The sequence below is a fragment of the Aulostomus chinensis genome, chromosome 12, assembly GCF_037954235.1.
Source record: "Aulostomus chinensis isolate RoL2024-O1b breed Wild chromosome 12, RoL_Achi_v1.0, whole genome shotgun sequence".
In the NCBI taxonomy this organism is placed as follows: domain Eukaryota; kingdom Metazoa; phylum Chordata; class Actinopteri; order Syngnathiformes; family Aulostomidae; genus Aulostomus; species Aulostomus chinensis.
This window is the reverse complement of record NC_141331.1, coordinates 17,423,350-17,438,614: the sequence shown is the minus strand read 5'-3', so window position 1 is coordinate 17,438,614 and position 15,265 is coordinate 17,423,350. Positions and strand designations below refer to the sequence as shown.

General features: G+C 41.0%; 1 protein-coding gene across 2 annotated transcripts in view; it reads right to left on the bottom strand.

Moving 5' to 3' along the window:
* The window catches only part of LOC147252309 (glypican-6-like), a 92,876-nt gene that overhangs the window by 45,011 nt on the left and 32,600 nt on the right, over nt 1–15,265 (bottom strand). For both annotated transcript variants that reach the window (XM_086220569.1, XM_086220570.1), the window contains exons 3-4: nt 12,794–13,185; nt 1,809–1,974 (exon numbers count right to left, since the gene is read on the bottom strand). In XM_086220569.1, coding sequence (XP_086076695.1) covers nt 1,809–1,974; nt 12,794–13,185 — 558 coding nt within the window. The remainder of the gene's footprint in view (nt 1–1,808; nt 1,975–12,793; nt 13,186–15,265) is intronic.

The following is a 15,265-nucleotide window of genomic DNA, read 5'->3' as shown; positions in this document are numbered from 1 at the left end:
GAGGCGACAGTGCTGACCACTGCACCACCGTCCCCTCGTGCACATTTTCATGAATTGAAAATATCCCCTTTTCAGGAGGTGAATACAGGAGATGTAGTTCTGATTTTCCCATAGCGACCACATAGCCACTACTACTAATTATTCATGTACTCTTAAGAGTGCTCCTGAACTCAGTGGAGGTGGGGAGGAGTAAGGCGGTGGGTAAAATACAGGATCGAATCTGTGGGGCTTCATGTCTGATCATGTGTGTCCGTGTTTGTGTGCGTGTGTGCTTCCAATAGTGAAAAACTCCTGAATGAAGTTGTTGAGTGTTTTACAGCTGAATGATAAGTGCTTGAACCAGACGTCTCCTCACAACACTGCAAGACCAACAATTAGATGACAGTTCAAGCAGGAAGACAAGACTAGAACTTATATAATACTTTAACTGTGGTTTAAAAACTTCGTCGTACTTTGGCAGGTGGGAGGGATTATCCTGTTTTGTTTGAAGGCTGGCAACTAACTGTACTTTTAGAGGTACGTTTTTACTGTCTACGCTTTATTTCAGTCATACAAGACAACCTACCTACATGACAACAGGACTCACAATAGCATTTTATGAAATATTACATTCAGGTTTAGCTGAACGAGTTCCCAATGAACGTCAAACTCCCCGCGGTGCACTTCTGCCTTATTACAAATCCCCATTAAGCCCAGCAGGAGAGCAGAATCCCATGAATAACATCTTTTCATGCAGGAAACTGTTGAGAGAAGGTGGCAAATAAAGCATCTACTTATCTGTGTGGCCACTGTTTGTAAATGGAACTGGTAACATCAACATGGTAACAACATGTCAGAGTTAAATTCCTTCATCACACAAAAAAGTTTGGATTCATCAGTACTTCTATCAAATCAGTCAGTTTGAAGGGTTTTTTTGTTTCGTTTTTTGCGATTGCTAAAATTGGAAATTCTTGATTTTGCGGCAGCCTTTCTAAAAAAAAAAAGAAAAAAAAAAGAATGGAAAGTTGTGGAAATGGATAAAAAATTGCAAGTTAAGTCTCATCTCATGCAGAACATCATATTTTATCACTTCTTTTTATTTTCCAAAAGGTAAAGCACAATTGTTTCCAAACTAAAGTAAACTAAAATATCTATCATACTGATAACATGGTGTACGAAGGAGAAAGAATCCAGAGTTTTTAATTCCATCTCATTCCAATTTTAACATTAAGTATTCACTCTGTAGTTTTAGTACTCATTTTTCATTTTCTCTTAAATGATCATTACTTTTCCTTGCCGACAAACTGCCCAAAGCTTTTATTTGTGCTTATGAAACACTAAGGTGTTTACTCTTTCATAAACATAACAGACTGAGCTGCAAGGCCACATTAATCAGTATTTATGATGTTAAAATCAAAGTGTAACAGTGAGAATAAAGTGATACTCAGTGATTTAAATGGTTTGCTTCCAGCTATGACTTATCTCACCTAATGTACACCACCTTTCAGATACTCTCACTTCATTGTGCCGCTTGTAGTAGTACTTGACTTGTACTACATTGGGCAAAGTTTCAAACAGTTTTCAAACGATTCACGTCGAAAGCCTGCAACTGAACTGAAAACGCTGGTGGTCGCTGTCAGTGGTGCCTATGGAGTTGCACATTACAGAGAGAGCTGTGGAATAATCCGCCGAATGTACTTTAAGGGTTATTTTCATCCGAACACCCACCACTTGAATCACACTGCACCCAGACATACATCAGTAACATAAGAAAAACATGAAAATCCAAACTAGACTGTCAGAAAAACCAAACGTGTGAAAAGACTCACCGATGTACTGGTTCCATTCGGAATCCAGATCAGCTTGATTTGCCAGGCAACCCTTCATAACATTCAGGCAGTAGTTCCTGCAGGGTTTAACGGCAGGTATGCCCTGACAAAAGGGGCAGTAGAGCATCTTTGTCAGCGCTCGGATACAAGGTGGAGTGCCGTTTACCTGCAACAACACAAGAGTGTATTAGCGTTTGTGCAACCATGTGTAAATCCATAATCAGATGATGGATCGCTGGAGGTTCATTTACACTTGTGTGTGTTCGCATTTCAGATGCATTTCTTTACAGTTGCAAGCTGAGGCACCTTCTATAAGTCCACACACACACACACACACACACACACAAACACACACACACATTTATTCATTCATTCCTGCCACAGAGAGTGAGGACACATGTGAGCAGAAGCTTCTGCAGCAGAGATGGCTTCGCTAGATGTGTATTAATGAAAAGGAAAGCTTTCGTTCTCCCACTCCAGAAAAAACTGTCACCGTCGACATTCACACTGGCAGCTAGAGATGACTTATCACAGCTCCTGCAGCTGTGCAGCAGCTGGAGCCATAATTTGTAGCTATACAGTGTATATCTCAGATAATTTTCAGAGCACGTGCAAATTGTCGCGAGGGAATTTTTTTTTTTGTATTTTGATGAGATTTTTTTGTGTGATCAGTCTTGATTGTCAGGGAGTGTGATTTGCATTTTCAGGTTAACGAATAGATCCAGTCAAATATTAACGATCATCAATCAGTTGTGAGTGAACATTTTTTGTTCTCTGCCAATTAATATGGTTCTTGATTCGCAGAGAAACAGTGAGTACTTGTCTTTCAACCTGAAATGATGAAGCAATGACAACAGTTCTGCACATTAAACCAAAGCATTTTGACATAACTGCTTTTGGGTGTTATTTAGCTCTTTGTCACGCAACTGCCCGAAGAGTTCTAAAGTATTTTTTGAAAAGTCTTTAAATATCAGAAAATGTTTCGTTCATTCATCAAAAGGAAAATTTAAAGATGACATTGTTCTTACTTTGGCTGTATCTACATACCACAATCAGTAAGAGAGGAAAAATGTCAAAATTTTAAAAAAGGAAAAGAAAAATGATCTTCCCTACAGTTGAAAATCTTTAACATCTGCAAAATCACACTCATTTGATTTGAATGTGTAAAAAAAAGTCATACGGAAAACAATTCAGTCTATTTCAAGATAAAAAAGCAAAATAATCATTCTTTTAATATTCATCTTCATTAAATAATGACACATGAGATGCACAGCCCAAAGAGAAAACTCGGGTCCCACATCCAGTGCGCTCACCAACAAAGGGAGGGGCCAAAGGGGTCAGTCGCTATGTTGGATTAGTGGCAGCCAAGAGTGGAGAGTCTGCTGGTCTGATCCTTGGCTGCAGAAGCTGGCTCTGGGCATGTGGAATGTCACCTCTCTAAAGGGGAAGGAGCCTCAGCTGGTGCGTGAGGTTGAGCGGTTCCGGCAAGATACAGTCGGACTCACCTCAACGCAAGCAAGGGCTCTGGAACCAGTCCTCTCAAGAGGGGTTGGACTCTTTTCACTTGTTGCCACTCGGCTCAGTGCCTGTCCATTGGGGTCCAATCTAGTGGACGAGAGGGTAGTCTGGGTCCTGACTGTTCACTGATCCAGGAGGAGCAGTGTGGTTTTCATCCTGTCATAGAACTGTGGACCAGCTCCACACTGTCAGCAGGGTCCTTGAGGGTGTATAGGAGTTTGCCCAACCAGTATACATGTATTTTGTAGACATGGAGAAGGCATTCAACCGTGTCCCTCAAGGAATCCTATGGGGAATGCTCAGGGAGTATGAAGTATTTGACCTCCTGATTTGGGCGGCTCGCTCCTTGTATGACTGGTGCCAGAGCTTGGTCCGCATTGCGGGCAGGAAGTCGTACTTGTTTTCAGTGTGGTTTGGATGCCACCAGGGCTGTCCTTTGTCACCGATTCTATTCTGAATTTTTATGGAAAGAATCTCTAGGCGCAGCCAGGGTATTAAGGGGATCCGGTTTGGTGGCTGCAGGAGCGGGTCTCTGCTTTTTGCGGACGATGTGGTCCCGTTGGCTTCACCAGGCCCTGACCTTCAGCTCACGCTGGATCGGTTGGCAGCCGAATGTGTAGTGACTGGGATGAGATCAGCATCTGAATCCATGTTTTGGGTGGCGTGCCATCTTCGGGTTGGGGATGAGACCCTGTCCCAAGTGGAGGAATTTAAGTACTTTGGGGTGATGTTCAAGAGTGAGGGAAAGATGGATCGTGAGGTGGATTGGTGCGGCGTCTACAGTTATGCAGACTCTGCATCGGTTTGTCGAGGTGAAGAGGGAGCTGAGCCGAAAGGCAAAGCTCTTAATTTACCGGTCGATCTACGTTCCTGCCCTCACCTATTATCATAAGCTTGGGTATTGACTGAAAGCACAAGTTCATGGGTAGAAGCGGCCAAAATGAGTTTCCTCTGGAGGGTGGCTGGGCTTTCCCTGACAGACAGGGTGAGAAGCTCCTGCTCCTCTACGTCCAGAGGAGTCAGATGAGGTGCCTAGGGCATCTGGTCAGGATGCCTCCCAGACACTTCCCTAGGGGGGTGTTTAAGGCACGTCCAAATGATAGGCGGCCTTGGAGAAGACCCAGGACACGTTAGAGAGAATTGTCTCTCTCCTGGTCTGGGAACTCCTCGGGATCCCCCATGAGAAGCTGGGCAAAGCAGCCATGGAGAGGGAAGTCTGGGTTTCTCTGCTTAGGTTGCTGCCCCCGCAAATGGACCTGGATAAGTGGAAGAAGATGGATGGATGGATACATGATGTATTGCAAATACTGTGAACTCTTATGTTTTTAGTGCTACTCAAGCATCTGTGTGTGAGAGTGAGTGTGTGTATGTGTGTGAGTGAGTGTGTGTATGTGTGTGTGTGAGTGCGTGTGTATGTGTGAGTGAGTGTGTGTGTCTATGTGTGTGTTTCAAACTGAATCACAGGGCTGATCCAGGATACTTATTTTCCACGTTTTTTTACGTCTGATCTTGTTTGATGGAGCGTTTAATCGACAGATCGTTCACAGGCTCAAGTTCCCAAAAATGCCTGTTTTCACACAGAATTTCTACGCATAACGTACACAAATATGAAACTATCGAACCAAAAAGTGACAGCAGTAGCTTCCCGTTACCCCACAGACTTAAACGTTCAGAGAAATAGAAGATGAGACTTTTTTTCTTCTTAACTTTCCACATTTTTGACACCACAAACAAATCACTGCCTTCAGCTGTGTCCTACAGTATCGCTCTGGATTTGAATTGGAATTTATTTGGATTTTACATCTTTTATGAAACATCACTACATTACCTTTGGTTTACCTTCCTTTCTTGAGACTAGTTTGGCTCACAACAGACAGCCTGCATCAATAAAAGTCTTGCAACAGCAGGTAATACGACTTAAAAAGCAGTCAAGAGTCTTGTTCCCCAAACGCGAAAACACACGTGCAGCTTAGTCCCCATCAAGATGTTGAAAATGAAGCTAACGGACCTTTTTTTTTAATCTTCCCTGTCTTCCGTAAACACGAGCATCTTGTTAAGCTTCTTTGAGGCTGAAACACATGTTCAGATAACCAGAGTAACAAGGAGACAGTAAATATAAACTATTGGAGCACAGGACAATGCATGTTATCATTTCTTTGGCAGTGATGAACTCGATATTTTGACATCAGAGGATGGATATGCTGGTTGTTACTTGTTAAGGATAACAAGACCTGCTCAATCAGCAAGTTTCAAACATTTTGGGCCAATGATGATGCCGGCTGACTGGTTTCCTGAATATTGATGCTCATTATGACTCTGTGTGCGTATTATCGTCGAACCTCACCCAAGAGTAACATTTCAGAGCGAGTAAGAGGTAATCTAGTAGTGCAAGTAGCTCCTCATAAGATGAACTTGACTTGATGACAGACAATGTATCTTTTTTAAATCGATGTCTAAATTTAGGTTATTTCACGAACGGACTTCACACAAAAACATATGGCAAGGTGTTTTTTTTTTCTTTTTATCACACACACCAATATTTCGTCATGACAGATAGAACTGTCTATAATGAAGCCCCCCATCTTACTGAGGTGCAACTTAATTAAAGTGTAATTACTTAATTTGACAAGACATTAGAAAAAATAAACCATTTCACTTTTAAATTTGTGTTAAACCTTTTTTTTATCTGACAAACTAACAGCTATAAAAGAAAACACAAAACAAATGGCTGGTTTTAACATCTAAACAATGAAGGACAAAGATAAAGACTTTCTACCAACTCAGGAAGATTTAAAGGAGATGCTGGTGATGGCAGGTTATAAAATGATGAAATACACGTCAGGATCTTCAATCAGATAGGTTGAGACAGAGGATGTCAATATATTATCATCATTGATCCGCACATCTCTAGCTGTCGCTCTTCATTAGGGCTGCATGGCCCACTAGGATTTGACTGCTTCTCTGCAGACCGTGTCGAAGGGTCCTGATGAGCAGGTTGGTTACTTGCTTAGCAGCCCCCGCAGTGTGAGTGTGTTTGTATGTGTCTCTGTCTGTGTGTGTGTGTGTGCGCGCGCGCGCGTGCATGTGCCTTTCAACCTTGTCAAGCACTTTGAGTGCCATTAAGGGGGAAAAGAACAAATCTTTGCCACTCGTTCAGAGCCGACATGATTCTGCGCAGCGTTGCACGAAAAGTAAGAGGTTGTTTTTTTTCCCTCTGCCAACAAACACTGAGAACATCTCAGTGAGCTAATAACAGGAAGAAGAAGAAGAAAAAAGAAGTGAACCCGTAGTAATAATTTCTCATGATGATGTTCAGCCGAGCTCTCGTTCCAAATCTGCTTCACTTGATGAAATCAAAGTCACGCAAAAAAAAATGAGCAGTTGTCTTCTTACAGCTCCACATTGTTGTGCACTAAATAAGAGTTGTGCCGGTAAAATTAATGAAAGTGTCTTGTATCAGAGGAACAAATTAATTATATTAGCTGCGTGGGTCAAAGGATGTCTCAGCCCTGACAAGAAAACAACAGACATGTAAAGCTGCCAATAAACTACTACTACTACTACTACTACAAATCAGTTTTAGCACAAATATAATCAAATGTATCATAATATAAATCAACAATTAAATGATGCGTGGCTATGTGTTGCTGGTATTTTGACAAAGGTGCGCCGCTCGGTTCCAGAGACGCCCCCTCAGCCTTCTACTGTTAAGGTGCTGCTTTGCTTCAACTAAACGTGTGACAAAACAAGTGCTTTACTGATGAATATACTAAATACACATTATCGTTAAGTCATTTATGAAGATTTATGATTACTGGAATACTGTGGTGTAGTGAGGCAATTTTGTTCAACCCTCAACAATTATAAAGAAGACGGTTTTTGATTACCTTTCCAAGTACTTCAAAAACAAGAAAACAACTGTTAATACTGACGATGAAGAAAATACAGTGTTGTACTCTGACCGAACCAGACCCCGTCAAGCTTTGTAGATTTTGGCACCACAAAAAGGCTGAAAAAGGCCCGGCCAGATCTGCCGCAGGTATCAGACTGGTGGGGGAGTGAGGCGATCACAAATAAACAGAAGTCTGACAAAGCTTTAAGAGAAGCAATAAAATGTGAAATTGACAGGTTGGGGAATGGTGCCAGTGTCAGGGTCAATTCTCTTGGAAGGTGATAACGGTCTGACTGCAGCCTTCTGTCTCTGCCCGAGTCACTGGGCTTTGTGTGCAGTAAAGCCTGGGGGACGGACGCGCGTAAGAGTCCCTTTCCGAGCGGAAAACATTACAAATTAACAGATTTGGTGACATTTGTTTTTATTTAATATATCCAGGCCTTTTCTTTTCAGTTCCAACTTGAAGTCTCGTGAAGAGATTATGGATAGAACTTTTTTCAAAAAACTTTGAACTTCCAATAAAACGTGTGTTATTAAAAGATGAGCAATGCCTGCACCTGCCTCATGAAATAGAAGCATTTTCTAGTTCACTTGTAAAGCAGAAGAAAGAAAATAAGGAAGAAAAGTAGAGGAAAACCACTAAATGTAATGATAATAGTCCATTTATTTATTCTTTCAAAAATCATCCTGTTTTAAAAAAAAACCAAAAACATCTACATTACTATTTGCTAAATTTATGGAGGATTTCTTTGAATACCTTTAAATGCCTGAAATATTCATAACCTACTGTTTATTAGCAGGTTATGTATGCCAATAAATCCTAATAACCCTTCAAAGTATTAAAATTAGGTTTAAATAAGAAAATGTCCCATGTTCCTACACTTTTGAACAGGCATAAAGAGAGACATGATACCTAGCAGCACGACACACTACGATCATTTCTTTCTCTCTCGCTCTCCAGGAAATCTGCTTCTCTTCCAACAGGAAATGACATCATTAAAACGATAAACTAGCTTTGGTCAGGTCTGCTGGTGGATTCCGGTCCCACAGTAACAGCCCACATTAACTCGTTTAAAAAATACATCTCCCTGTGTGTCTTTATCTGTACCACCACCTGCTAGGATTTCTGAACCATCAGCTGATGTGTTCTAAAGCTCATCTTGATAACTTAATCCCGATGGTTCCCAGTATTCATTCTACCTCGCACCCAAGGGCAACTACATATGTTTTTATTGAAAGCCCGTCCCTAACTGATGACTCTTTAATGACCTTGGCATTCCGTGGGTGCTCAGTCGTCCGAATAATAATGTTCTTCTAATGCTCACAGAAGTAGTAAAGTTGTAGTGGTAGTAGTAGTAGTAGTAGCCTGAATGTCCTCACTTCTACACCACTATGATTTAATGTGCTACTTTGCAGATCCGCCAACAGACCTCTGTATCGACTCAAATATTGAACAAAGTCTGCCTGAGATTTTGCAGTCGATGATCCTGACCCACGGTGTTTTGTAGCCAACTCATCAGCGCGGAAAGACTGCGTGTCATTTTCAGGACTATCAGAGTATAAGCCCTGTAAACGATATTGTACCTTCAGATCATTACTGTGTTTTCTTCACAGCGCCCGTTCTGATGGAGCAGTAACATCGCCGCAGTCTTGTCAACACATGTTTTCATTGTGCGAAATTCCCCTCATTACCTTTTGCTGTGAGACGCAATGGTGTTCACATGGCTGGTTGTTTCTGAACGCCGACTTAATGGTGTAACAGACAATAACTTGTCAATACTGTGGCATTTTCTCCACGGTCTTTTTTCCCCCTATTGCATGAAAATTGCTGCCATTGGACCATATCTTCACACAACATCCAAAAGTGCTTCTCCTTCATGAATACAGCATATTTGCTCAGCATCAATATGTGTGTACTGATGCTCCTGCTTATGAGCACAATTTGATGTTTTATTGTCATTGTCTCAAACAGGCCCCTGATTCCACCGTCAATGGTTTTGCTCCTTTCAGATCTGTTGTCCGTGCCGACCAGCAACATCTGGTCCGATCCAAACCTCATCATCACTTTGATTTGACTTAAAAATGCCACGACTAAAAAAAAGCCCTGCTTCTACATTGACTTGAACATAACAGACGGATGATGTGTTGTGAAGGTTTTCTTTTTGGCTAGAGTGTCTGACTACCGGATTAACTAAGAAGACAAACAGTACAGTAGGAAAAAAAACTTGAAAAGCAACAAAAAGAATTCACAGCAAATAAAAATGATACTTTTTTGACTGAAATATTGATTTAACAAAATACTCCTACATATCTGAGGATTGTTTTTACTTAGTTTCCCCCAATTACGCCAATTTTTGTGATATTTTGAAGGATTTGGGTCAATCTTATGGCACCACTAAGGGATGATTAAGCATTTCCTGACTTTTTAAGGTAATTTAGAGGAATGACAGTAGGTGGAATCACAAGTAATACTGCAAATATTACATGCTCAAGAAAAAAGCTCAGGACATTATAACAACTCGTCTGTCCTCATCCATTATTGAAAGATGGGAGTTAGCAGCATTGGAAGCAGAGGAGAGCTGCTACGAGAAATACAATGAAAAAAAGTCATTTTTGCGCATTTTCAGCACGTGGCGCCACTCGAGGGTAGACCAGCGATGTGAAGCAGAGCAAGGTTAATGTGATAATGCTCACAAGTGGCTGCCAGCATGGGGCTGACACATAGAAATGAACGGGGGGAGGGGTGTTTTAGCCTTTAGACATAGTTGATTTTCAACATAAAACCACTCAAGATATGCGACTCACCTGCCACTTATCACTCTCTCAGTCACCAACCAAAGATTCTGATTAAAGCTGAGAGGTGGAATTTGAATTGTGCGTTAAATTTCCACCCTTGGCAAAAGCAACAGAAGTTAGCCTTGCCTTGCATATTACAATACTGATGAACACCCCAACTCTCTGGTGCCCCCTATTGATTTAGAATTATGACACTATTATTACTAGTTACAAATTGTACCTTTTATAGTAAAACTGAGTAACTTATACTGTTTACGCCTCTGGATCAGGTGTAAGTTCATTCATCCACATGAGAACTGGAAGACTCACTAATAAGAGAGTAAATTATAACATTTTACTCCCTTAAATAAACAAAATCAGATGTACTATAAGTTTAATGCGCCTGGTTTGGGGGACTCCAGAGTCTTAACTCCCCCAAAGCTCTCCTGGCTTTGTGTGTTTTGTCTCTTAAGCTGTGAACACATGTTAATTACTACAGTACATCATCTACTTCAATATATAACCCAGCAATAAACATTGATGTCACATCTTAAAAGGTGCTTTGCACCTCTAGCCGGGTGTCTTATTACTTTATACTTACACCCTATCCGTCATGATGAGTTAAGACCCTGGGGGATCAAAGGGTTGCAGTCCCAGACACTTGACCTGGATCTCAGGTCCTTCTGAAATGTCAAGAGGTGAAGCTATGACATGTTGGCTTACACGAGACATAGTGTGTAACCTAATAAATGCATACAACACATCCTGCGTGGATGCTTTTAAATGACCCTCGCCACTACGACTGGTGAGAGGGAAACTGATAGAGTGTTAAAAGTTCACTGAGTGCACTTTGGTGGGTCAACCAGAACTTAGATGATGAATATCCGCAGTTCTCCTGAGTGGCTTTTTCTGTGATTGACAGTTAGTATGTTTTCATTGCATTCTGTTTAAAAACTGCTGAGCCGGTCTACACGCCGATCAATACACAAGTGAAGGGAAACCAGAGTAACTGAGGAATTGCAGCGTAGTTCTTATCGGGGCCTCTCTCAAGCCTTAAGCAGGCATGTAAAAACATCCCTGTTGTTGCTGTGACTAAATCCAAGCCGCCTCTTGCTTTTCCTTTAATCTTACTTTGTACAAGATCAAAACTACACTCTCCCAGGGCAGCCTGGTGTATCGCAGAAGCTGCATTAAGAAAGCACTGCATCAAACAGAATACTAAGAGTAGAGCGTGATTAAAATGGTAGCGGAGTAGTTTTTACTTAAACTTATCATTATCAAGTAAAAGGTTGATTACCCTGTGTAATGGCAATAGACTAATGACACATCAACGTTTCCTGTAAGGCTCGCTTTTACTATGCATTATCGTTTGCCACCAGTTGGCACAGCACTGCACAACTGAGACAGGAAGACAATAGTATACTGGCCCTGCTTTTGATGGCAGACCGTGGAACAACCGGAGTGATTGTAAAAAGAGAGTGTGTTCTCATCCCATGATGCAATACAGCAACACCTTTTTTGTACATTCGCGCTCTCTCACTTCCTGTGCTGCTTACACCAATATGGTGTGTCACGTAAATCCATCATAGACCCACTCAAGTAGGTGTGAGCAACATTCTACTTTTTTAATCAATGTATAGCAAGAAGGGAGCCGCTGGAAAGGAGCAGCGGGAAATGGTGTTTGATTCCTGTTTGCAACTTCAAGTTTGCACGTGAGACGGACCAAAAACAGTTTTAAGGTTTTTTTTAAGGCTTTATATTGTATTTATAATGTGTTATTGATAGGATTAAAGTCTGGTTAAGTTAAGTCAGGGGTTAAAATGGAATGGGGGTGCAAATTGCTGCACCTCTGTTCCACTCTTGGAGGTGGGAGCAGCGCTAAGTGGATGGCTGTGTGAAAGGAGCCAATTCAAAATGACTGCTGAGGTGTTTACACCCTTCCCAGTATGGGTGTGCGGGGTTCACTCAAACTGTGTGTCATTATTATGTTAGAAACTTTGGTTCTGTGTGAAGCTGCGAAGCCTTGTAACATACGTAGGAAGGCGGTGTTACAGCCCCGTTGCAAAGTCAAAACCTGTGTGCTAGCAGACAGCCCACGATGACAGCCCCATACAGTACAGATGTCTTACACATCTGTATTTGAGATGAAAAAGTCAGACAATTTGACAATCTGGGGTGAGAATTAGCATTAGAGTGAGAGATGAAGAGTGCCATGGAACACGCATTCATACCGTGGAGAGAGTTTCAGGAGTTGAGTGAGGTCAATATTTATATTCGATTAATTAGTTGCAAAACTTGCCTACTGATTAATGCAAGCACTGTCATACCACTTTGAAACACTAGGGGCAAAACATTGTTTACTGCTACTTTGATGCCTTCATAGATGAACAATATTGAGCTGCTGAGCTATGAACACAATTTCAGTATCTACTTTTTTTTTTTTTTTACTTTTTCGTCTGTGTGTTTCTTCGGAACTGTTCACACACTCACTTCACCAGTGGAAAACAACATCTGAACAAGCTGTCTTGTGCCCCAACTTTTTGAAGGCATCCGCCAAGAGAGCACACATTAGTCAGAGTAGGGAGGAACTTGTTTGGAGGGAAAAAGCCAGAGGGAAAACTATGCTTACTGCAGATAGAGCAAACAAGACTATGGCCTTGTTAAAATGTGTGTATCATACACAGCAAGTCTACAGCTCACTCCCTGTGAAAAGCTTTAGATTTTCCACCACAATCAGTGGTTGGAATATACTAAGGAAGCTGTTCATTAGGTGTTGCATAATTTAAGTGATCAGTTTTACCTTCGCCACCCTCTGAGCCACTTCTCGGCCGACAGAGAGTCCTTGGACAAATGTACGTGCAGCGATGAACGCCCGCGTGACCTGAGCCTTCAGCTTCCTGGGCACATCCCCGAATGGCTTCAGCTCATCAGTGTACTTGCTGATACACTCCAGATAGTCCTCAGTGATGACATACTGAGAGTTGAGCAGTGTGAACATGCGCTCCAACAGCCGGGACCAAAAGTCATTAAGCATTTCCTCCAGGTTAACATTCCCTCCAGTGTAGTAGCGTTTCAGCTCGGCAAACAGGTTCTCAAAGACCTCGGCATTCTGCATGTACGGCTTTCCATAAGTCCTTACGAACATCTCGTTCAGGGACCTCTCGGTGTTCTCTAACAGCTCCAAGAAGAATTCTGGGGGGAGAGGAAAGGAGAGTGTCATGAATGACTGTACTGGTGTTCTGAACAGCATGTAAACATCTGCTTTAATGGTAATTACTAGGTCCCGACCGATTAATTTGCCGGCAGATTTAATCTGCCCATTATAGCCATTAGAGCATAATCGGTAATGTGCCAAAAGTTGGCCGATTGACGCTCATTGTAACATGTAATTTTCAGTAATAAAATGCCATTAATATGGTGTTTTTTGCTTAGAAATTAGGTCCTTGTGATTCCAGTAGAGGGCGCTCTGACTCCTGTCATGTCACGCTCCACAGCAACCCTACAAAGCCGGAGTGAAGTATTGTACCGTACTGAAAAGCCAACAGCGTATGCGTACTAAAACTGAAATGAAAAAAATAACTTCATAAGTTTCCCATGACGTGCCTCTTTGCGTCTGTCACGCGTCACAGTGACGACATGATATGTTAGCAAGCTAAAGAAAGTTAGGATAACCTAGCTTAAATATTAGCTACCTTGCTAAACTACTTAACCGAGTCAGTCACGGCACCATGAATGACGTATTGGCAGCATTAGGAGGGACTCACAGTTGTAGGGGCTTGTGAAAAGAATGCTATGTTAATAATGTTCTGATGCTGCTTGCCATGTTTTTTTTTTTTTATTTATTTAACCTTCAAATTGTTCATATGGTGTTTGTTGCACACAATTTCTAATAATAAACGTATTTGAAAATAGTAAATCGTTCTCCCTTCAATATAAATCTTTGTAACAAATGTTTGGAACTATATTTAAGCCATCAAAAGCAGGTATTTTTTTTTACATGAAAAATGTAAAAAAAAAAAAAAAAAACGCCGAATTATTGCTTTTCAGAATTTTTTGTTCCCCACTATCAAAATTGGCATTGGCCCTGAAAAAAATCCATATTGGTCGGTCCTCGTAACAACATATTTTACTTAAAGACAATTATTCAACCAAGAAACTAATCTTTAAGTAATTTACAAGAAAATGCAAGTGCGTCACAGCAATAAAAATGTAAGGACGGTACAATGAGATATTAAAAAAGAGCAGATGAAATATGTGATGCAAATATGAAACAATACATTTTATAAAAACAGACAGCATAAAAACCCCACAAATGATGAACACTGAATCAGAATGCCCTTGAGTTATGATTACAATTGAAACATTGCAACATTTACAATCCATAGGCCTCACTCACAAAATGTTCTTAATCACAAATTTGTTCTTGGGGTGGGTTTATGTAACCCTCAATTTAGTCTTACAGACAGGAAACAAGGACTGATGACTTGTAACCCTTTATTTCTGAGGATCGGTATTTGTGATTTGCGACATAAATCTAGAGTCCTGATTATGATGCAGTCAGAAAAACAAATAAATGAAAATCATCTTAAGGATGTCGATTTCATTTTAAAGCAGCTTCACCGTTTTGTGGATTCTTCAACTTTGGTGAAGCGCTTGATATTGTAAGGCAAAACCTCAACCTAAAGCCTATTTCTGGAAAGCAATAACGTTTGTGTTTGCATTGTTTGAAGTTACTGCATTGCTCATATCCCACCTATAATCCCACAATATATTTCCTGTATCTTGATAGAAAGGATATATATTGCTTATTTGATTTTTGCTCTGTGTCTGGGGGTGGGGTGGGGGTGGGCGTGGGGGGGCCTGATGAATCACAACAAATTATTCCTCAATATGTCCAGATTTCTGTCTGGAGAGTTTACAGACATTCTGCTTCTCTCTTTTAGTCAGCATCATGATGACTGTGACTCATCATAAATCCGATGATAATATTTCTGACCATCTGCTATTCATCAGGAGACTCCCATCTCTCAACTACCAGGATTAATATTTAAAAAGGCTTCCAAACATTTAAAAGCAAAATGTTACAGTTCAAGACTACTCATAGGAGACTGCAAAGGCTGGAAAATAAAAAAGCCTATTTGTATTCTGTGGTTATTGGCTTCTACAGGGAGGCATGTAAATTTTGAAGCTTTAAAGCAGCATTAATAGATTTTTGTGGCATCTTGGGGGCATGGGGTGTGCCACTGGATGCTAAGCAAGTAGCTTATATTAG